Raw genomic sequence first — 24525 nt, 5'->3', positions numbered from 1 at the left:
AAAATTCAAGCTAATAAGAGGTTCCTACTCTGTAGTCCTCTCCAAGTGCAAAAACAGGCATAGTGACTAGTAATTAAAACAATAATTATGATTATGCGTACCTACAAGCTGCCATGCATGATGCTAAATAGTTGTCTCATATGATTTTATCTGATTTTCACACTACACTGACAAGGTAGCTGTTAACATCCCCATTTTGCAGATGAAGAAAACTTGAAGCTCAGGAAACCAAGTAATTTCCTCAAGTTTCAGAACCTGGAAATAACAGCCAGACTTAGAACCCAGGCTGCTCGGATTCCCAAGCCTGTGCCTTCCTCCCTCCCCAGTGCCTCGAGGCAGCGCCTTGTCCCTGGAACGCCCCTGTGCAGTCATGGTCTAACTTGACTTTCCTCTGTTAGCACACCCTCGTCTTCATGACTACTTTCTAGATGCAGAAAACCACCAGCACCGCTCTTGTGTTTTGTTTATTTTCCCTTGGACGTTGCTGCAAATTATAAACTAATCCTGCAGTTCATTTATGTCTGACTACAGGAGGGGGACTACTGGTCTCCTGACAAGTATAGCATCAGTGTCCAGTGAAGACACTGTTGATGCTGGCAGGGAGTCAGGTCTGGCCAGGGTCTAATCAGTCTGTCTCAAGAAGGGTTATGGCAGCTGTAAAAATTCTGTGGGAGAAGAGTTTATGTGTTAAGCTCTTGAAGTGATTTTAAAGTCAAGCCCTTCTGTGTCTCTGGCTTGGATTTACAAGCCACTATGGTAAGCCTCGTTGATAATCCTTTCAAGAAAACAGTATTGATCACTTGATATGGGCATAGCACGGAGCTGGGAGTGGTCATCATTAGCATTAATGGTTGGGTAGGAGGGAGAGTTAGACCCACCTCTGGGGTCAGACAAATTGGGGAACCATCACCCAAAATGGGGACATCATCCACATAAAACATTTTTGCTTAGATTTAAGTTGTACATCTCTGGCTACCTGATAGAAAAGGAGAAAGTGTTCACCAACTGCTCCTTGTTTTCCAGCCACAGTCCAGCGCATAAATACTACCTGACCACAGACCCAATGAGCGGGGCTGTCTTCCTCTCTGACACCAACAGCCGGCGGGTCTTCAAGATCAAGTCCACCACGGTGGTGAAGGATCTGGTCAAGAACTCTGAGGTGGTTGCAGGGACAGGCGACCAGTGCCTCCCCTTTGATGACACACGTTGCGGGGATGGTGGGAAGGCCACGGAAGCCACGCTTACCAACCCCAGGGGTAAGGCTTTCCTTTTTAAACACTTGCAGTAACCTTTATTGGGGTGTCTTCCATTTCCAAAAGGAATACATATTTATCATTGAAAACAATTTTGGAAAGTGTCCTGAACTCTATGGAGAAAAGTTGAGATTATCATAATTCTACCTGCCAGAAATGTTCTCAGTTAACATTTCCTATCTTTTCTCCTAGTCTTTTTTCTAAATGTTTGGGTGTATGTAATACTCACCAAAAATAAAATGAGAGCTCATTAAACAAACTTTTAGTAACCTACCTTTTTTCCTAACTGATAAATTATGAACATATCTCCATGTCATTAGTCTTTGTACTGACTTTTAATGGCTATCTGGTATTCCATCAAATGGATGGCCCGTCATATATTTATCCATCCCCTACTGTTGGACATTTATGCTGGCTCTCACATTATTTTATAAAATCATAGCATTATGTCATCCCTGCACATGTTCACGCGCTACTGGATGGGTTAACTCTAAGTTTCGATTTTGAGTCCTACAAGAAGTTGGGCTTCTTTATACCCACAATCACAATTTTTCATTCACTTCTTCATCAAGTATTTACTGAGTATGCATACTGAGTACACAGTACACTCCGGTTGCACAGATAAGTTTATTGTAGAAGAAAAAAATAAGACTTGAATGTGAATCACTCTGATATGAGGGAGAGAGAGAAGTGATTCCTGAAGTGCAAAGAAAAGAAACAGTGCATGGGGGTCCAAAGCCAAGACAGGCCCCTGCGCCTAGGAAACTAGGAAGGCTTCTTAGAGGAGAAGGCAACATTAACAAGACATATCCATTATTCACATTAGAGCCAGTGACCTATAGTGTCTAAGCCTCAGGGCCCTTGTCAATAAAACAGGGGTAATAATACCTTCTGTATCCACCTCCAAGGATGATTCTGAGGGTCAAAATTCATATATTTCATCCTACAACCTATAAAAAAGCCATGAGTGACTGCATTCAGATTTCAGGTCCTGGTTTCAAATCAAATCAGTTAGATGCTAATGAAATCAGGCGGTCCTGAATTCAATATCAGACATTGCCACCTAATAGCTGTGTGACTTTGGGTGAGTTGCTTAACCTCTCTGAGCCTCATTTACCTCATCTATAAAATACGTATCTACTGTCTTGTACACATTAAATATTATCAGGAATGTAAATGCTTAGTATAATAGTGCCAGTCACATGATAAATATCTCAAAAATGCTGATTCCTGTAGTAATTGTTATACTATATTGTATTATGTCACATGATATCATATATCATAGTATACAATATCGTATGTCTCCACCACATAGCCGCAGTGGTCAGGTGGTAACTGTGAGATAGATAATGTGACATCCAGGGTTAACTTTCCTCCCAACTATGATTTCCTAATACTGAGAGAGTAGCCTGGAGCAGAAAGAGCTTGCATTGAGGGACCCTGCGCTATGGCTCTGCTCTGCCACTCCCTGGCTCTCTGACCTCCTCCGCGGGGCCTCAGTGTCCACATCCATAGATGAGCATATTGGTCTAAATGGACCCCTGAAACCCCTTTCAGTTACAACATTTTACTCTGTGAATTAAAACCAGTTTTTCTTTTTCTGAGGATTTTTACTCTCTCCTGGTCTTTCTCAGTTGCTCTACACCAGAGATGTTCAACCTTTTTCATCTCATGGCACACATAAACTAATTACTAAAGTTTTGCAGCATACCAATAATGTATTATATTTATCGCCTATCCGACGAAAAAAGAGGTTGATTTTGATTCATTCACACTGGACAGCTATTGTTGTGTTTGCTATTGTCATTTTTTTAACTTGACCATCTAAAGAAGAAGAGGTCAGTGCCCCTGACTAAATCTTGCAGCTCACCGGTTGAAAATCACTGCTTTACACACATATGTCTCCACCCTCCACACACATACATGCATATAGATACAGTGGCAGTGAAATTGCCCAAAAGCCTATAATTAACCCAGATAGAAATGACAAGGGTACCACAATATGCAGACACTTTGTAGCAGGGAGAAGAAAAGATGTTCATCTATTTAACACAACAAAAGAAGAATATGTGAAGTAATTAATTAGAGGACAGATCACTTCTATTAGCCTGTGCAGCCAACTTTGTAAACAAGAAACCCAATTGTTCGTGGAGCACTCATCAGTCCTAGCAGATGGAAGAGAAAGACAGCTTGGCCAGGGAGATAAGAAAACTTCTGTCTCGGTACTTGAAGAATGTAATTGATTTACATTCTAGGGAGACAGGGACCGAAGAAAGGCTTCCCTGCCTTGAGGCTGCCCGGTCGGTCCTCTGTGGGAAATCGTGCCCCAGCCCTGAACAGCATATGGCGGCGGGGCGGGGGGTGGGCAGATGGAACTAGTGCTCCAGTGGATTTTGATCCCTCAGAGACCCTTGGTATCCAAAACTACCCTCTGACCTTTCTTAGACACGTGGTCCTCAAGAGCAAGGGCCTTGAAACCCACAAAATGCTGGACACATTCTCATAATTATAAGTCACTAATAATTATCGAGGGCTAGCTATTACAAGTCAGATGTTATTATCCCCATTTTATCAATGAAGCAACTGAGACTTGGAAGTGAACCGACTCACCCAAGGTTATGCAACTGGAAAGCTTTATACTTCACCTCTGTGAAGCTTTTTCTGACCCCTTCTTTCAGCTCCTTCCCCAGAGAAAACTGAACAAAACAGCACGGGCCAGAATCTCCTTTATTCCATTATGAACCCTCTCAGGACTGTCATTCCCTAGGGACACTCCATGCGGCACTGACTCGCTCCTGGGCTTCCCATCTAGACCTCGTCCTCCTCAGGAACGCATCTCATCTGTGGCTCAGCCCCAGCCCCCCTGAGCAGTTCTGTCTCCTGTGGTTCTGGACCTGAGGTGGAACTCAATATCACCCATGAGTGTTTTTGAAACAAGCCTTGGTCCTTGTCCCAGCTACTCCCTGAGTTCATATTTCCAGGAGTGAGGCCAAGCAGGTATATGCTGAAAAAACTCTTCTGGTACTTCTGATGCACATCACTGGTTAAGAAGCACTGATTTACTACAGAGGTTCTCACACTTTGATATATATCATTATTACGCAAGGTGCTTGTCAAAAATGCACATAGATGCTCAGGCTCCACTGAGATTCTTCCGAACAGCAGTCCTGAGGAGTGCATTTTAGCAAGTTCCCAGGTGATTCGCACATACATCCAAGAGTGAGAAATATGGAATTAGGACAATGCCTTCACGTAACAGCTGAGTAAACAAATACAGAGCCATCCAGTGACTCGCCCGGCGTCACACAGCTGGTGAGGGAGGAAGTCAGTGGGGTGGGACAGTCTTGCAAATGGAGCAGATGATTTTTAATAATAATTGGGCTCCCCTCTTCAATGTGCCTTTTTTAGAAATTAACTTCACCAATATTTTCTACACTCATCCAAAGGATTCTTTTTCTAGGTTCTATACTTTATAATGACCTATGAAACTAAAATAGCAACAGAAGTGAAAAACATGAAGGATAATTACCTTGGAAGAAAAGAAAAATTGTCACCAAAAAGATTTGATTACTATAATGACAGGTCTTCAGAAGTAGGTTAATTTAAATAATTCACAGTTTTGATATTGAAGATTCTCCTTTCCACTGCCTCTAGTACTTATGAAACTCCCAGAAGTTATGGGTCCAGTTTTGGTGTATGGCTAAGGTGATAGGGAAACGTCCCCAGGACCAGTGCCCTGGAGAGTCTCAAGACGGGTTCTAATCCCTCCTTTGAACAAGTCACCCCACGCCCCTGGCATCTGTCTCCTTATGTCTAGAAAGGGAAGGAATGACATGCAGAAGATCTAATCAAATCGTGGAGGGGAGGTTCTCTGTCAGCCCACAAGGCTGCGTGAGTATGTGGGTTGTCACCACCTCTAACCCTAAATTCTCTGCCCCAGGCATCACGGTGGACAAGTCTGGGCTGATTTACTTTGTGGATGGCACTATGATCAGACGCATTGACCAGAATGGGGTCATCTCCACCCTCCTGGGCTCCAATGACCTTACCTCAGCACGGCCCCTCAGCTGTGACTCTGTCATGGATATTTCCCAGGTAAGGAGAAAGCTCCCCCTGCCAGGGCCCTGGGCCTGGATCTGCACACCTGCCCCTTCACTTCATCTTTCCACCAGACAAGCCTTTAGGCGCACGCTGTTGGTGCTGGGTCTGTGAAGAACACTCGGGGCACCGAGATGAGCGGCCTGCAGCTTTGTGCTCTAGGAGTTCACCATCAGGGGTGGCAAGTGGCTGACAGAGGGAAGCTGGCCCAGTAAGAAACCTGCCCCAGGAAGCCTCAAAGGCAGCAGAGAGTCACAGTGTGAATTTAAATCCATAGCCCCCTGACCTCCCTCTTCGGGAATGCAACTATTTAGACATTGTCTTCTTTCTAGACTGTAAGCTGCAGGAGGACAGGAATTCTGTCCATCTTTTCCTCTACGATAACCACAGTATCTGGTACACAGCAGGAATACAACACAATAAATTGGTGATTTATTAACTGATTGACTGACGGATTGAATCCTGACTTTGCCACTCATTGGCTGAGCAACTTTAGACAAGTGTCCTGGGCCCTTTGATCCTTATTGTTCATGGCTGTAAAATGGCAGGATTGCTTTAAGAATACATAAAACAGTGTGTGTGAGGCTCCTAGCACCACTTGGCACTTCAGAGATGATCAATAAACAGAAGTTTTAGTGCCCACTTTCTCAAAGGAGGTGACATTTGTGCCAGGTTTTGAAGGTTGAATAGGGGTTTGCTAGGTGGCAAAAAACAATGGAGACATTTTACACAAAGGGAACAGCATGTGCAAAGATATAAAGCTGTTAATGGGCCTCGTAGGTTCAATGAACATTGGAAAATTGAATGCCTGAACATAGCGTTCTTGTAAGGAAATAGTAGCAGGGGTTGAAACAGGAAGCATGATTTAGGGTCAGTTGGTGAAGGTACATACCATTCCACACCAAAGAGTTTGGATCTTAGCAGGTGGGCTCCAGGAACCTAGCATAGACCAGAGGAAGACACAAGTGACTGGCTGTTCAGCATGTCTTTCATTTATCCTGCAAGGACTTGGTAAGGGATGTGTCCTTTATTATTGATTTTTTTGGTGGCACGCAGCCAGTGCTAAGTCAGTGCACACCCATCTTGCTAACATTAGCAAAACCAAAGAAACAGGAGGCTTGAGTTATGATAAACTGCAAATTGGTGTCAGCAGTAGCCACACTCAGCTATTCAAACCCCCTCACTTCTAGGGGAGCCTACACACAGTCCCTTTTCCACTCCCCAATGCTCATCGGGCAGCAGAGGCTGGGAGGCCTCACCAGTCACACCTACCTCTGTTACTGATGTGTTGCGGAGCCCCTTTCCCAGAGCCCCGTAGCTGCTGCTAGCAGACCCAGCACCCACACTCCGTCCCTGGCAGATGCTGGTATGATTTTCCTCTGCACCAGCTAATGTGACTGTTACACTCCATAATGGAATCTGGTCTCTGCCATTCGTCTTTCTGGTTTGGCAGCTTACCCTTGCTGGCTGGAGAGCTTCCCTCTCCCGTCTGTGAGCAAGCTAGAGCCCCCCAGGCAGGAAGCTGCGAGGTCCCAAGGATGTGCATACAAGCATATGCAAGTCTCATAACAGGCCCTCCTCCAACCAGCACCGGATGCTGAAGATCCTCAATCCACACGTTGGAAAATGGTTTGACTTTAGATAGAGGTACTGCCAAGCAGCCAGATCAAAGGCTTGGAAGATAAATCGGCATGAAACAGAGGGGGGGAAATCCCACACTTTGATTCAGAAATCCTGGACAAGAAATCTCTGTGTCCCTGGTCCTCACTCCTCTTGTCTAAGCATGGAATTGAAGCATGGAGTTCTTTTTACCAAGCTCTCCAGACACAGGCGTATATTTTTATATACACATATGGGCAAGGGGTACTGGCATGTGTTCTCAGAGCCTCCTGTTACAAACTCCCAGTGACTTTATGGCCCATGGGGAATAGAGAGGGAAGCTGGAGAACTCAGAACACAGCTCAGAGGCAAGAGTGCAAGGGTCAGAAGCAAGGAACTCGGACCAGTTCCTCAGGGAGGAGACAAAGACCAGACCCCCGGAGAAACTAGAGGTAGGCGCAGAGCGTAGAAGGGACAGAAGGTGTCACCTATTCAAAACGGGAGGTTAGTTCTCAGCTCCACAGGCTGTGGCCACCATGGACGCAGAGGTTAACACTCCACTTAGGGTCCAAAATGGTTTCCTGAGAACCTACTATGCGCCAGGCACTGTTAGAAATGGAGATAGAGAGATGAGTACTATGTCAGTGTTTTTATTAGCTGTCACAATAATCCCAACAGATAGATATTATCTATCCCATTTTGTAGACCAAGACACTAAGCCTTGGTGACAGAAAATGCAGTTATAAATGCAAGAGCGCTGTGTTAGGCTCCACCAGGGATGTGGAAATGAATGTTTTTAAATCAAATCATGTACATCAATTGCCTAGCACAGTGCCTGCCAGCTAGCAATAAGCTGTAAATATTCATTCTCTTTATAATTTGCAAAGAACTGCCTAGTACATTGTCTTGTTTGATTCTCACAATTACTTTGTTAATATTTATTACCTACATTTACATATGCAGAAAGCAGTTCAAAGTGTTTAAGAGCTTGAGTAAGATCACACCTGCAGTAACTGTAGAACTGAGATGGGAAGTGAGGTGTCCCGGCCCCACATCCCTCGTTCTCTCGGTGCCATTCACAGTTACATCTTTGTTCATTCACTTGACAATCCAGTTTTTTAAAGCAAATAACTCTGTAGCAAGACCACCAGCTCAAAGTGCTTTGATACAGACATTTTGCTCGGGAGGACAGGAGAGTGGGGAGCTCTGTGCCATGTTAGGACCACAGAGCGTGGGATCTGGAGGGACCGCAGAGATATGAATGCTTCTCCTTTCCATTTGGGTGATGGGAAATTAAGTCTCAGTGTGATCATCACTAATAGGGAGGTAAGAACTGAGAAACTTGGGTTCTTGGTCCGGTCTGGACCATCACACGGGCACTGTGACAGTGAGGACTGGCTCCAAGAGCACGGCTCCCTCTTTCCCAGGCACCTCTGCGCCCCTGGGTGTAAAGGAGAGAGCAGGAAAGCTCTCACTCTTCCCATCCCTCCCCCTTCGCCCCCTGCTCCTTCTCATGGCCTCCTCTTCCCCCTCCCCAGCACCCATCAGGGAGCCATCTTTTCATCATAATGACAGGCGGAAAGGTCTGGGCAAGCAGGTCCCCAAGGTACCACAGGACCAGAGGGCATAAAATATTTAGCAGCTAGTGTTGACAAGAAATGGGTTTTAGGAAATTGAAAATTCCCCTGTCACTTTAGAGTAAACTGCGTTCTTGATGCAGCTGAAGGCAGCTGGGCCTCTGCGCTCCAGAGAGCACTGGCTGGCCAGGGGCTCTGCTCTGCCTCAGGCTCCCTTGTTCTGTGGGGACAGAGGGACCCAGGCTGGCAGTGAGGGAACAAGAAGACTTTAGGAAGCAGGGCCTGAGGACGGTGCTAGGAAGACTTGAGAAAGGGCCTGCCCCATCCTGAGAACAGCCCTGAGCTAAAGGGGCAGGTGAAGGTGGCCACATCTCACATGTGTACAATTCACTGGGGTTTCTTTTTGCATTTGTAAACGGCCACTTGTAAATGGTAAGAAATAGAAAAAGTTAAAAGTGACAAAGAAGAAAGTTAAAATTACCTCTAATCCTAATATGGTTAACATCTTTGTGTATATCCCTCAAACTTTTAATCTCCCCTCTATCTATAATCCATCTAATTTATGTATTTTTCCCCAATTGGGATCACACTGTACTTACAGTTCTGTAACCTGTTCTTTCCACGTAATGCATGGCAAACAGTTTCTGATGTCATTAAATATCATCTGTAACATCATTTATAATTGCTATGTAGATTATTCTTAATTTATGGGCTAAATGTACTATAATTTATTTAGCCAAATCTCTGTCATTGTGCATTTTAGTTGGTTCCAGTTGTTCACCATTATTAAAAATAGCTGTGATAAATACCCTTGTAGACAATGAAATATAAGATTAAATTCCTGGGAGAGAAATTTCTTATCTAAAGGTATACATTTGCTTAAATAAGCCCAAATTACACCAAATGCCAACAGTTTGTAGGGGTTCAGGAACCTAAGCTGATGCATCCCGAGGGATCCGGTAAACAAATCAGCTGAAGGCACCACCTGTGAGCATGTCCTGCCTGTGTGCAGTGTGGCTAGACCTCTGGGGACACAGTTGGCAAGGGCTTCCCTTAGTGCCAGCTCCTCCCAGTGCAATATATCCAACAATCCAGCCGCCATGTGCCCTCGACAAAGTATTCCTCACCTCACCCACACCTGCCAGCTGCCAGCCCTGCGTGCCCACCTGCAGGCTCACCATGGTCCCTGCCAGCTTCTCACACGGCTCAGAGGCGGCTCAGACGTGGAACCCAGAACCTCTGAACCCTGTCCTTCCCATTGCGGGCTCCAGTAATCCCTCCCAGGGGCACGTGTTCTCTATCATCCCAGACACCACTCTCTAGAGCAGGGCTTCACAAACTCCATGTGCACAGGAGTCACCCAGGGATTCTGTTTAAATGCAAATTCTGATTCAGTAGGTTTGGGTGAGACCAGCCACTCTGCGTTTCCAACTAGCTCCCAAGTAATGCCAGTGCTGCTGGTCCGGTGGTCACACTGGAAGGACACAGGATTTGGCTGTAATTTCCAACCCCATGTTACAGTCACCCAGGAAGCTTTTGAAATCATGCCAGGGCCCATGCCCCATAACTAGAGATCTAATTTAATTGACTATGGGTGGGATGTAAGCACAGTATTTTCTAAAATCACTGCAGGTAATCGGAATGTGTGCTAGGGCCAAACTTGAGAATCACGGGAACTGGAACATGGTTATTTCGTCTTTACATCCCAGCACCTAGCCACGTGTTCATCCATGAACTCAAGAGTCAAGAAGTCGTTTTCATACAAAAATCTTATCTGCATTTCATGAGGAGTTTCTCTCAAGCCTCTGGGCAACAGCTTCCTCCGCCTCCAGGTTCCACCTGCCTTCCCCTCCCGCCCGCAGAGTGTTAGCTGTGTCACCTGAGCACTCGCTGCAGGCCAGGCGCCCCACACTGTGGTCCTTCCTATTTTACAGAGGTGAATATTGAGACTCAGGGAGGCAGAGTAACCTGCCCAAGGTCGTAAGTGGTGGGTCTAGGATGTGAACCCAAGCCTGTCTGACTCTGAAGTCTGTCTCTTGTCTACTTTTATTTTGTTTCTTTGCTTTTTTTTGAAATGTTCTTCATGTTTTGTCAATCTAATGGAGGCCATAAGAAGTCTCAGTGGTAGCTCTTGCATGGTTTCACTCTGATCAGGGGCCTCAAGGTTATTGTTGATGACAGGTTGCTTGTGAGGATCAGGCACTCGGACATTTATGGACTATGTGGGGTGTGGGATGATTAGTGGTGTCACCTTGCCAGGCATTTGAGTGTTGGTGTCTCCATTGTCAGGTTCGCTTGGAATGGCCCACAGACTTAGCCATCAACCCAATGGACAACTCTCTCTATGTTCTTGACAACAACGTGGTCCTGCAAATCTCTGAAAACCACCAGGTGCGCATTGTTGCCGGGAGGCCCATGCACTGCCAGGTCCCTGGCATCGACCACTTCCTGCTGAGCAAAGTGGCCATCCATGCAACCCTGGAGTCTGCCACCGCCTTGGCTGTCTCTCACAACGGTGTTTTGTATATCGCTGAGACCGATGAGAAGAAGATCAACCGAATTAGGCAGGTCACCACTAGCGGAGAGATCTCACTAGTTGCTGGGGCCCCCAGTGGCTGTGATTGTAAAAATGATGCCAACTGTGATTGTTTCTCTGGAGATGATGGTTATGCCAAGGATGCTAAGCTGAATACCCCGTCCTCCTTAGCCGTATGTGCTGATGGGGAACTTTATGTAGCCGACCTTGGGAATATCCGAATACGGTTTATCAGGAAGAACAAGCCCTTCCTCAACACCCAGAACATGTATGAACTATCCTCACCAATCGACCAAGAACTCTACCTATTTGATACCAGCGGCAAACATCTATACACCCAAAGCTTGCCCACAGGAGATTACCTATACAACTTCACCTACACTGGGGATGGCGACATCACACTCATCACAGACAACAATGGCAACATGGTGAATGTCCGTCGAGACTCTACTGGGATGCCTGTCTGGCTGGTGGTCCCAGATGGCCAAGTGTACTGGGTGACTATGGGCACCAACAGTGCCCTCAGGAGTGTGACCACACAAGGACATGAGTTGGCCATGATGACGTACCATGGCAACTCTGGCCTTCTGGCAACTAAAAGCAATGAAAATGGATGGACAACATTTTATGAGTAAGTATCAAGCAAGGCCATTTAATGGTTTTGTTTCATGAGATGTATTGTAGGATTAGAGGTGAACTGATGGGATGTTAATATGGGCTGAAAACCATTACCTGTAATATATTCTGCATGTTCTTATGCCAGATGATTGTTTCTAGGAAGGAACATGGTTTAGTGGAATAGTCATGAGCACAGATTCAGAGGAGGTGGGCTTGAGTCCCAGCTTTTCCACAGACTTAACCTCTCAAGGCCTCAGTTTCCACATCTGTAAAATGGAAACAATGAATACCTTCCCAACATGTGCCATAGAGGTGATATAGATGAAAAGTACTTGGTAGAGAGTGCTAGCATCTTCACATGACCACCCTCCAGAAATATGGCAGTGGGGAAAGAGATAGTTCTACGTGAATGAATTGTCCACATAATCGAAGCTCACATCTTCAAGTGAGCTTCACATCTTTTTTTTTTTTTACTTTAACCATTTTGATTGGAACTTATGAAGTGCTTTATGTGCCTCCCGTCTCAAACACATTATACAGACATAATGAAATTTTTTTATGAGTCAGGGCCATTGATAAGGAACACCTACAATTGCATATTATGCTGTAATATGAAGATAGCTTCAAGGAACTGAGGTAGTGAGGCTACAGAACACTTCGCCCCTGGCCAGAATGATTCAAAACTCTCTTCCGTTAGCTCCTGTGTCTAAGTGGGATAGTTTCACTGCTTCCTCCCTCAGCATGGCGCTACTGTGTCACTCTTTGTTTCCGTAGTGGGTGCTACCCTCCTCCACCGTAGCTCACTTCCCCTGTCTTCACCCAGAGTAGGGCTTCTTCAGTGGTGTGGTCAGAGAACCAGAGTTCAGTTTATTCCAATCCTATTCAAAATCAAATGTATCTGAGGAGTTCCTCTAAGAGCTGTTTTAATCAATGGATTTTGGCAATATCTCTTCTAGTTAGATTTTAAACTTCTCTTGGAGGTCTTAGCCGTAGTCCAGTCAACCAAGACTGCTGAACATGTGACCATTAGATACATATGCAGAAGATGGGGAAGGAACTAGCCTTGTTGCACACCAGATATGGGCTAGTAACCACATTATTGCCTTTAATCCTCGCAGCAGCTCTGGAAAATGGGTGGTATTTTCTGTTTCACAGAAATTGAAACTGAGGCTCAGGGGGCTCATTTGTCTGCAGTTATATAGTGAGAACACAGCAGAGTCAGGATCACACCCAGTCTGTTCCGTACTGAAGCTCTTGCTCTTGCAGCTCTGCCCTGCTGCCTGCTGCTGTTTGCTAATCCCAAATAAACTTGAGTCTTTGAACTGTGAATTTTTCTTAAGCTTGATCAAGCATCAGTTTTTCACAGTTCTAGAATCCAAAGGAAAAAGATTTGTAATAATAGACTTTTAAATACAGTTTGCACCAAAAAAATGCCACAGCAACTTGTACAAAGTTCACTGGCTATGTTCCTTTCTTCAAACAAGGGCCTTGTTAATTACAAAGAAAAGACAAAGATCCAGGAAAACAGCAATTATCTTGATTAACTCATTGAAATGGAACTAAGCTAAATAATTCAATTTTCCCCCATTGCCCCATGGAAGTCTCTTATATATTATTTAGCCAATACAGGGATTTCATTGTCAGAGCAAGTCAATGCACTCAGTTAGCTCCCCAGGTCACCCTCTAATCCCAAACTGAATGCTCACACATCCCTGCAACCCTCGCTCCCTCTCTACCAACCTGAAATCTAAAACCATTTCCTACAACCCTACCTGATAGGATCCCGTTTCCCTTCCCTGGCTGAAATACACAGCCAGAGGTGATATTTTATTAAGAAGGAAAAGTTCGTACAGTTGCTTTTTATAAAATTGTATTTGGAATTCCAGGGTATCCACTAAATAGCATTACCTAGGACTGGAAGATAAAAGCCCTAAAATAAAAATAGAAACTCACTTTTTTTGTGCCAGGCTGTTTCTCATTTAATCTTGACAGCAGCCTCAGACGGTACAAATTATCATCCACATTTTTTACAGATGAACAGACTGAGACGCAGAGAGATTAGGTAGCTCGTGTGTCTAAAATCACCACGAGTACATGGCAGAACCAGAACACAAATCTGTGTTCTTTCAACTACACTGATGGGTTCACCCTAAGTTCCTTGTCACTTACCTGTATGACAGGGATAGAAATAGTATCTATTTCATAAGGATAGTCTGAGGTTCAAAATTTCAAAGAGGTAAAATATGGAAAACTCAATGTCTTACTCATCAGAAGTACTCAAATATAGCTGCTGTTGTTAACTGTTGTTATTTTCTTCAAGCAACGTAAGTGGCACTACCCGTGATTGCGGAAATGTTGTTTGGGCATGAAAGATAATTTACCCTGGGAGGGCAGCTGCAACTAAACTAATCAGAGGAACAGACAAAAGTTGTTAATGAAGTAGGTAGGGAGTTAGAGGTCAGACCACAAGAGTAGGATCCAGTGTCAAGTCTCAGGGATCAGAACTAGGAAAGGGTCAGGTCCCTGAGAACATCCAATATGGGCTGGGGAAAGGCATACAGAGTGGGTCAAGGAAAGTTGGTTCCTCTCAGATTGTGAACAGAGGGAAGGTACCAGGTAGCTCCTTTCTCTGGGTGATAGCCATGTTACTCAGGGGCAGGCTGGCTCGCTTCCAGGTCAAGTCTCAACTAGACAGAAATAATGCCTGCTTTACCCTATTTAGGGCCCAATATTGTGTGGATAAAAAAACCTAAATAAATACTGAAAGTGAAAATACTTTGCACACTGTGAAGCTCCCAGGAAGTAAAGGTGTGATATTATTAAATTATGGTGTTTCTTAACATAGATTTGGACAGATGTTTCCAATGCACCATTCTTCCAGGGAATTTTCTACTTTTGGCTCTGTGAGTCAGTTTAATGGATTCCAACCCAAATGCTCAAATATTAAAAAAAAAAAAAATCAGCCCAGGCTCGTCTGTGACATGGGCTATTACTGAAACAAATTTTAAGTTGGCTTTATTGATTCTCTCAACAGATTAAATAATACATGTAACATAAACATCACACACTTCAGAGCAACTTGGCTTAAAGAGTTCACAGTTCTAGGGCATCAAGGTTTGTTTCCTCCCTTCAGCCCACAGGGTAGAAAACTTCAAAGGAATCCATAATGCAACCTTCATCTCCAGTGTGTGGCATCATTAATCTCAGCCTTGGGCTCCTGGGCAGATGGTATTTGATGAGCATGAGGCAGGTTCCAAAACTGGCTTGCAGAGTAGGCATGGGTGCGCAGTTTCCCCACGTTTCACAGGGGGAGTGGCTCTTGCATCCTATGACAGCCCCTTTCATAGTTATTCTTGTACTAACTACTGTGAGACCCTAACTAATAAGCTTAGGGCTTGCCACCTAGCAGGTGCCCAGTAAATATTTTATGAATGAAGTATAAATTCAGGAGGGAAAGGCGATAAAGAAGGGAAGAAAAAATACGATATAGTTAGAAAAATACTAGATTTAAAGTGACACTTCAGCACTGTCATTGCTCCCAGCAGATACAGAATTCAACTCACAAGGTTCAAATGAAGAGCCTTGGCTTCTGGGTTTTGCTGAGGATGTAAGAGCTACAAAGAGCATGTTTCCAACCTTACAAAGAAAATAAGCCAGACAAATGGCAAACTCAAGAGTTTTCCTTGAATTCCGTCTCTGAGGTCATGGGGCAATAACCTGACCAAACCCAAGGGGAAAGAGACTCCTGAAGAGAAAGATATAAGCACTGGCTTACCTGTAAGAAGAGCTTGGCTAGGGTGGTTAGTAAGTTTATAAAGGCTCAGTGTGTACTGGCCAGAGAGTATGAAGCCCTTGGAGGCTGCAGAAATTCAAAGAGTCCACCTTCTCTCAGAACTTTTCCCATCAAATTCCACCAGCTGTTCTCAAAAAAGAATAAGGAAAGATTTAAGAAAGTGTCCCTTAGAGAACACCTGGGGTAGGTATACAGCAGGTATACCTCAAGGAGGAGCACAAACATCTGCCTGCTCCGCCCAGCTCTTCTGACCTTACTCCCATGTGGAACAAAAGCCTGAATTGGTGACAAGAGGGGCAACTAACACTACCCTATTTGGGTACTGGTGGAAACCCATTACAGCTGAATGAAAGGGAAAAAATGTTTTAGAAACTGCTTCTGGGAGGGGAGTAATCTGTAATGGGCCCAGAATTACAGCCTGAAAAGGGGCAGGAGCACTGAAGAGGCCACACTCCTGAGATTCAGGGACACGGGAGGGTACAGGCCTGAGGCTCAGTCAGAGCAATGGAGAACTCTGCCCAGCTCACCAACCCCTACCACTGGCTGAGCAGCTAAACACACAGTGAACAGCAGAACAGTGCTGGGAAAGAGGTAAGAAAGGGACAAGGGCATGGAAAGAGGCCCTCTCTGGTGAGCAGCACAAAGAAGGAACCTAAAGCTGAGGACAGCATCAACACTGCGGGGGGGGGGGGAATAGTTTTACTCCCTAAACACAAGGTAGTTAGAGGAATTTTAAAGCCTGTAATGCACTAAGATTAACCATAGAAACAATAAATGTCAAAGTCAGTCCAAATCCTAACTGAAGTAAGTCATACACTCTCACTGAAGTCCTGGCAGAAGGAAACTCATACCCATTTTCAGGCATAAAACCTGTTACCTCAGTCTCTACTGTGCTGCAAAAGATGTGACACTTTCAACTGAACATACAAAAATGTAAAAAAGAAAAAAAAAAAGGCAAGACACTCCCAAGAGACAAGGAATCATCAGAACCGCACTCAGTTTTGACACAAAGGTTAAAACTCTCTTTCAGGGACTTTAAAATAACTATAATTATGTTACAGTCTGTAATGGAAAAGGTGAACAATATATAAGATCAGATGGATAATTTCAGCAGAGAAATGGAAACTGTAAGAGAATAAAATGGAAATGCTGAAATGAAAAGCACAGTTACCAAGATGAAGAGTGCCTATGGTAAGCTTGTCAGTAGACTTAACACAGCTGAGGAAGAAGATGGGTCAACAGAAATTACCCAGTTTCTCAAGCAATAATCCTGATGTTTAACAACAAGACTGAACAAATTGCCCTGGCATTCAAAAGACTACTTTAGGTTCACTTTAGATTTAACGGAAGTATTTTTAGTTCCTATTTATATATAATTCAAGTCATTTGAATGATAGCTTCTTTTTTGGATATCTGCTTGCAGTGATATAAGCTCCAAGTGGTCAAGATCACCTACCTACAGCACCTATTTTGTTTTGTCTTATAACAGCTTTATTGAGATATAATTCACATATAATAACATAGCACCTATTTTTAAACAACATTCAAAATTATAATTATATAATTGTTCAGATAGCCCTGACAAGTGTAGCTCAGTGGGATGGGCATCATCCCACAAAGTGAAAGGTCACTGATTTGAGTACCCATCAGGGCACACGCCTGGGTCGAGTTCAGTCCCGGTCAGGGCACATACAAGAGGGAACCAATTGATGTCTCTCTCTCACATCAATGTTACTTTCCTTCTCTTTCTCCCTTCTCCTCTCTCTAAAAATAAATAAACGAATTTTTCTAAAATTATAATTCAAATAAACTTTGGACCTATTTTCAAAATAAACTGAAATTATGAGTACTGTTGTATAGGCAAAATGACAAATCATTAAATGTCCTACAAAGTCTTGAGATGGATCTTTTGTCCTATACTAAAAGAGAAATATATGCTACCAAATTCAAATGAAGTTGTGAGATCAAATTATGAAAATAAAAATACAAGTCTTCAAAAACAAAAACAAAAAATGAAATTACCCAGACTGAAAAACAAAGAGAAAAACAAGTGGAAAAAAATACAAAACTGGGTATTCAAGAGCTGGGAGACAAGATCAGCTGGTCTACTCTATATGTAGTTGGAATTCCAGGAGAAGAGAGAAAGGATTAGGCAGAAGGAAATACTTGAGGATTTAATGGCCAAGAATTATTCATAAGTAATGACAGACACCAAGCCACAGACCATAAAGCTCCGAAAATACCAAGCAGGAAAACACATGCGCACACACACACACACACACACACACACACACACAACCCTCTAGGCGTATGTTCAAACTGCTGAATAAAAAAAGAGAGAGAGAAAGAGAGAAAATTGAAAGATATTCATACAGAGGAGCAAAGATAAGAATTACAGCAGACTTCTCATCAGAAACCATACAAGCGAGAATACAGAAGTGCTAAAAGATAAAAAACTTGTCAACCCAGAATTCTGTACCCAGCAGAAATATTTTTCAAAATGTTATAGAGGTATAGGTAGGGAAAAGGGAACCAAGAAAGGACGGTGAGGCATCTGGGAACTAAAAATAGTGAAAAACCGTGACCAACCATCAGGCTGAAGGACAAGGCAGGGAAGGAATAAGATATTGTTGTTAAATTGCATTGGGAGCTATAACGATGAAGGAGAAGCTATCTGGTAGAAGCTGTAATTATAGACAGATGCAGCCACTATTAGAAATATGGTACAGAAGGAGATGGGAGGAAGATCTTCTCTCAATCTCCAATCTCTTGTGCTGGTGCCTGCCATTGACTGAATCCAACCAGAAGCAAGCCAGCAAGAGGACACCAGTGATGTAGTCTGTGAGGATCAGCTCTTCTGGGCACAGAATGGATCTGAGGGGCGATCAGAGAATAACCAGCACAGGCACATACTGGCTCTGTAACACTGTATGCAGAAGTGTCAGAATAAGGATTCAATCCCAGATCAACCTGAGTCCTTTCCACCAAATGCACTTTCTACCAGATGCACTGTCTCCAGTACATCATCAGTGAGAGAGAAGACCTCCAGTGTGGGGTTAGCCAGATCTTAGAAATCCTGAAGGCTAGAATTCACTGCTGGGACTTAATTCTATGGGAAATGAACAAGAAGTATAAGTTTTTATTGCAGGCCAAAAAGTATTCTGGCTCTGATGCAGTTTTGAATAAATTAATAATGCAGTGATGCCATCTCTTATAGTGACCTGAGACCAAGGGTAACTTATCCATGGCCTCCTCTTCTTGATGATGGTGGTGTTTGAAACAATCACCGATGAAAGTCATACAAATTAAATCTTTTATTTTCCAAACCTAGAAGTCCCAATCAGCAAAAGTTAGTATCAGAGAGGCAATTTGGCTTTTCCTCCATAGCTGCACAGAGTTAAGAGGTTTGAGATGTGAAGTATTGAATGTGAAGAAGAAAGCCTCGCAGTGTGTGTGAAGATACCCTTTAGTGGTCCTCTTCTGAGAGCCAAGTTCACAGCAACTATATAAATCTTTTATATGTTTTCTTTCCCTGTGCTCCAAAGATGCTCTGGGAAAATGAAGTGAAGAAAAGTCAGTGGAAGGAAATAATGAAAAGCCAGTCATCTGGCCATCTCCGTCATACCCCCATGTGGGGCTGGCCTCATGGAAGAGTCAGTTACATCGGTATCAAAGCAGAGCATCTTGAAGAGAAAACTGTCAATCTTCTTGACCGAGATTTATTTCCAAACACATTATTTTCTTGAACATAGTGATAAACACAGAGGTTTTTATTTGAAACAGCATCATTTTTATGGGAAGCCTGACGAAAGAACACTTCCTGACTTTGAATCTATACTCCTCTGCCAGCTGTGTAAACTTAGGCAAGTTAATTCTTTTTTCCGAACCTCAGCTTCACCAAATGTGAAATGATGATAATAATGCCTACCTCAAAAGATGGTTATGAGCATGGTGCTTGGTACCTAAATGGTACTCTGTGAATGTTAGTGAACTTTACCTTCCTCATATAGAAGCGGGAGTTAGAAGGGCAGAGTTCTTAGTTATTCTCAGTCCACATCTTTAAAAAAAAAAAAAAAACCAGTATCTACTATTTATTCATTCATTCACCCAAGTGTATTAAGTACCTTTTATATGCTGGATACTCCTCTAGGCACTGAGAATGCAGACAGGGTCCCTCTCTTCATGGAGCTTATATTCTAATGGGTAGAGACAGATAACAAATAAGTAAAGACATAAGCAATATAGTAAGTATAATGAAAACAATAAAATAAGATAATATGATAGAGATGGGTAGACCTAACTATTTCAGAAAGGGTGATCAGGAAAGGCCCGAAGTGGTAAAATTTGAATTAAAGCTTGGATAATGAAAGGAACTAGCCATACCAGGATAGGAAGGAAGAGCATTCCCAGCAAGGGGAACAGTAAGTGAGAACACCCCAAGCCTAGTTTGAGCTTGGCATGTTTGCAGAACAGAGCAGATGTAATGGAATGCAGGAGGTGTGGAAGAGTAGGGTTCAAAGTGAAACTGTAAAAAGAAGCAGAGCAAAGAGGGAAAAGGGAGGAAAGAGCAGGTCTTTGAACCAACACACTTCACATTATTGAGCATATGCCGAGTACTCTTCTAAGTTCTGAGGATACATCAGTGACAGCACAAAGTCCCTTCCCTCAGGGGTTGACAGTCTAGTGAAAGAAGTCTCATTGGGTCTTGCGGGCCCTGGGGGGCATTTGCATTTCATTTTAATTATGTTGCCTGTTTGATCTTCACAATCTCTGTCTAAGATAGGTATTATTATCCTCCTTTTATAGAGGAGAAAATAGAGGCTCCCAGGGGTTAGGTTATATAACCTGCCTGAAGTACCTCATTTGTGGTGAGGGTAGATGGTTTAGCAAGAGAATAGAACTGCGTGCCTCTCTTTGAGTCACATTGTTGGCAAGTGTAGAGCCTGGGTTCAAAGCCTAGACAGTCTGGCTCCAAGGACTTTCCCCCACCAACACATTCCTTTATTCCTCTTTGTTAGAAAGGAAGAATATTTGCCAGTACTTTAAAGCCATGACAAACGCAACTAAACCATTGTCTAGGAATCACCCAATCACTGGGCCTGGGTCTGAAGCAGCCCCTTGGAATCCAAGAGTGCAAAGAACTGTCCCCTTATCCCTTGTTAGGCAGCAGTGGCCCCCTTCTCTTAGCACCTCTGCAGCAGAAAAAGAAATGGCTCCACAGAGGGTACCACAGGGCACAGGTGTCCAAGGTCTCAAGAACGGGCAGCTCCAGTAATCAACAGTGTTCTGTTGGGATAACCAGAAGTATTGATCCTGCAGCAGAGAGATCCTGTGGCATTTCCCATGCTCTGGAAGGCACCACAATGAATGAATTGGCTATTCTATTTGATGTTCACTTAATTAAGACATCCAGTCCTTCTAATGGACAGTGTAAGGAGTGGAAATTACTGTTTTTCAGCCATTTCATATAAAATGAAAACCAGATCTTGAAACATGGGTCCTTTTCATTGAATCTACAGGCTCAATTTAATTATGTATTACAGGCTACCTTCAATAATAATTACAATTATCTGCCTTTATATGCAAAGCCTCTTTCTGTCTAGGGGACAGAAATTCTAGGGAGATACTTAAGGAGCTTGCTAAAGTACCATTTAGTGAAAGCAGTTGTTTCCATATTGGTGCATTCAGCAGATGTTTATTGTGTGCCTACTGTGTGTCAAGTCTCTGTCTGGTCCTATAGGAGGTAGCGTGTGAATGAATCATGGTCTCCACTCTCCAAAAGACCAAGAAAGAGGCCCCGCTAATCCAAGCATGCATTAATTTATTTGTTTGGCCAAAATTCCCTGCCTGTCTTCTCTGTGCCAGTTCCAATGCTGGGGAAGCAGAGATGAACTGAGCCACTCTTCCAGGGTCCCTTTGCTGGCAGGCGGTGGAATCCATATTCCTTGCCTGGCTGGCTGACTCCACAGCCTTGTTCTGACTCAAGCACTGCCAGGCCCAAGCAGGAGACAATTTGTATGTCGACTATACTTTTTTTATCTTCATGAGAGGATGGGATTATTGATTTTAGAGAGAGAGGAATATTGGGGGAGAGAGAAAGAGAGAAACATCAATGTGAGAGAGAAACATCAGTCAGGTGCCTCCTGCATGCTCCCCAACCGAGGATTGAACCTGCTACCTAGGTGTGTGCCCTGACCAGGAATGGAACTCACAACTTTTTCGTGTATGGGATGGTACTGCAACCAACTGAGCCACCCTGCCAGGGCCATCAGCTATTTCAGTGGGGGAGCAGGGCACATTCTATGATAGAACTGTGCCAGAGACTCATAGGAGAGACCAGGGAGAGCTCTTTTATGAGGTGGCATTTGAACAAGGCCTTGTTAGAAGCAGTATTGAAGTGACATCTGACCCCAATCAATAACCTCTCTATCAATTCTTATTTATAAGACTCTAAACCTCCTTTTTAAGTACCCTGCATGGTATAATAAAATGCTTTTTACCCAGTTAGGTCAGGAAATTAGATAGTTTGAGTAAGTAGTCTCATCAATAAAGAGGATGTATATGAATAACAGGTGTTCGAAGAACCAGACTAGATCAGCATCCATCCCATGAAGTTGTTGGAGGGAGATAGATCTTCCTGGTGATTTAAAAGATGACTCAGAATTTGACAGGGTTCAGCTTACCTGTAGACCACATGTACATTAAGATGACCAGGGCAGAACCAGTTTTAGGAAATCTTGACTTTTGGCATACCCTTGTAATATTTTACTGAAAAGCCTTGGAGATTGATATTGGCAGATGTCCTATAATGAGACTCTTCTCTAAATGCCAGTAGTTTAAGAGGTCCCCTCCCCCAAGATGGCCATGGTCACAAGTTCCCTGTGTGCCATCACGACACTTCTGACAATGAAAATAATCTTGTTAATTATAGAAAATCTTGGGACATAAACATCTATAAATAAGCAATTAAAATCTACTTCCAAAAGATAACCGCTGTAAACATTTCTGTGAAATTCCTTCCTGTTCAAATGTCCAGCAGCGGTAAAGGGTCAAAAAGAACAGCAGCATCTCCTAGAGTGACAGGGAGCAGAGCTCTGAGGGAGTCCCAGGTGGGAAGGGCCTTAGGACAAACATTCCAGATCTTTACCCCCGGACTCACCCTCCTTCCCAGCAGTAGCCTCTGAGGACCACTCCTCATCCAGCTCTGAGGGGCACGCTGCCCCTTTGACACTCCAGCCCAGGGTCCAGGCCACGCCATCACCCTTCCTTCCCTAATGCACACTGAGTACTTCCTTCAAGAATCATTGCTAAGGAAGAAAAAGGAGAAATCAGGACAGGAAACAGGTTTCCACAGATCTGTAACTGCCTGTGGGGGAGCTGAAAGGAGTGAAGATGGCCCCACAGCCCTGCTCCTCTGAGCCCAGGCACGAGAGTGTAGTAGAGACCACTGTGTTGCTTGCCCCCTTGGAAGGGGCTTTCGTTTCCCTTCCTCATGCCTAAGGAACAGAGATTCGGCCTCCCACAGTCCCTTCCCTCAGAGTTAGTCTTGGGTCAAAGCCTTGGGGGGGAGTCATTCAAAAGACCTTTACCAACACCTCCTCTGTGGCAGACCGCGCCAGGGACTGTCACCGTTCAGTGTCAAGAATGCCATGCTCAGTACCAGGCACAGGGAAAGAATGAGCTGGCAGGTGGCAGAATTCATGCAGCACCCAAATCTGACCCCTGGCAGGAAATTACTCAGCAAAAGGCCTACCGAGTCCCACCCGTCAAGCCTCACCTGAAACCATAGAAGCTGCAGGACCCAGAAATCCACAGGAAGCCAGGCCCAGGTAAAGGAATCACAGAAGAGCCAGGGAACAAGCTGAACTTTTGGGCCTTCATTTCACCACTGTTAAAACCCTCAGGGGCCCTAGGGTGAGCTTTACCCCAGTAGTAAAAGCAAAGCAGGAAAAAAAAAAAGCCCAGTGGGGAGACCCCGAGTTCATGGGGGAGACATATGTGGATGAACCCATGCTGCAAGCTTGAGTGCAAGTGGAAGTCAGAAATACTGGCATCTAGCTCTTGCTTCAGCAGCGCATACGCTAACATTGGAACAATGCAGAAATTAGCATGGCCCCTGCGCAAAGATGGCATGCAAATTCATGAAGCCAAAAAAAATATCAACAGCGGATGAACTTTTTCCCTATTCACACACAAGTGCAAAAAGGCTGTTTAAACCTACCTTTTGACACTTCAGCCTCCCCTAATTAAAAATAATGACTAAGATGTTAATGGCTTACTCCCTGCCATCTTCCAACCACTGTACAGCAAGTAGGTGAGCATGCGAAATGGATACTTGTATATAGGCAGCACAGGAGTGCTTGTTGAAGAGAGAAGCAAGTGGTGGCTTAAAAGCAGATAGGTCTGCATTTGAACTTTCACTCTACCACACTCATCTGTGTGACCTTGAGCAGGTGACTTCACTATTCTGAGCCTTCTCCAAAAGGGAGATAATATGTACCTTTTAGACTAGTTGTGAGGAGGATTAAATGAAAGAATATATGAAAAGGGACTAGCACTGTACCTGCTACATTGGAGGCTACATAGTGGTAGGTACTTCTTTTATTACTATCAGGCGAATAGGGAAACGAATTAAGATTCAATTATGATACTTCAGATGGACCGCACCAGAGCAAAGCTGTGAGTTTTGAGAGTTTTTTAGTGCCAGATGGGAAGTCTAAATGGGAAGACGTGGCAAGATCTTATCTGTTTAGTCTGCTTATGTGGCAGCAGAGTCTTGGTTTGAATTCAGAGTCCTCTTTTCTCAGGATCTATAGCCTCCTAGGAAGCCCCATCTCTAGTGTTGTTCAGGTAAAATCTCTGTACAAGCTCTGAGGGGCTTTGAGAGGGTATTCAAGCATCAGGTTTGCCCACCTCAGCTCTGGGAGTCCCCCAGCTTTGAGGCCCTGGGTCAGCAGTCTCACATGGCCACCATCATCTCAACCTTCATGGGTGAATATTAGTTTATAGCTACAGGGCACTTTCACGTGTTCCTTACAGTAATCCTGGTTG

The 24525-nt window shown here is 44.0% G+C and overlaps 1 protein-coding gene and 1 non-coding gene across 4 annotated transcripts in view; both read left to right on the top strand.

Moving 5' to 3' along the window:
• TENM4 (teneurin transmembrane protein 4) overlaps nucleotides 1-24525 on the top strand; it is a 375996-nt gene that overhangs the window by 329356 nt on the left and 22115 nt on the right. For all 3 annotated transcript variants that reach the window (XM_054576340.1, XM_054576339.1, XM_054576338.1), the window contains 3 exons: nucleotides 1024-1256; nucleotides 5194-5348; nucleotides 10817-11694. In XM_054576340.1, the coding sequence (XP_054432315.1) occupies nucleotides 1024-1256; nucleotides 5194-5348; nucleotides 10817-11694 (1266 nt within the window). The remainder of the gene's footprint in view (nucleotides 1-1023; nucleotides 1257-5193; nucleotides 5349-10816; nucleotides 11695-24525) is intronic.
• On the top strand, nucleotides 23532-23635 carry LOC129072837 (U6 spliceosomal RNA). The gene has a single exon (XR_008529385.1). It is a non-coding gene; the product is annotated as a U6 spliceosomal RNA (small nuclear RNA).

Source organism: Pteronotus mesoamericanus, unplaced genomic scaffold (assembly GCF_021234165.1).
Source record: "Pteronotus mesoamericanus isolate MK-2021 breed Mesoamerican mustached bat unplaced genomic scaffold, CSHL_Meso_final contig_33, whole genome shotgun sequence".
Classification (NCBI taxonomy): domain Eukaryota; kingdom Metazoa; phylum Chordata; class Mammalia; order Chiroptera; family Mormoopidae; genus Pteronotus; species Pteronotus mesoamericanus.
Note: the sequence above shows the minus strand (reverse complement) of the source record. Positions and strands in the feature narration are given on the sequence as shown.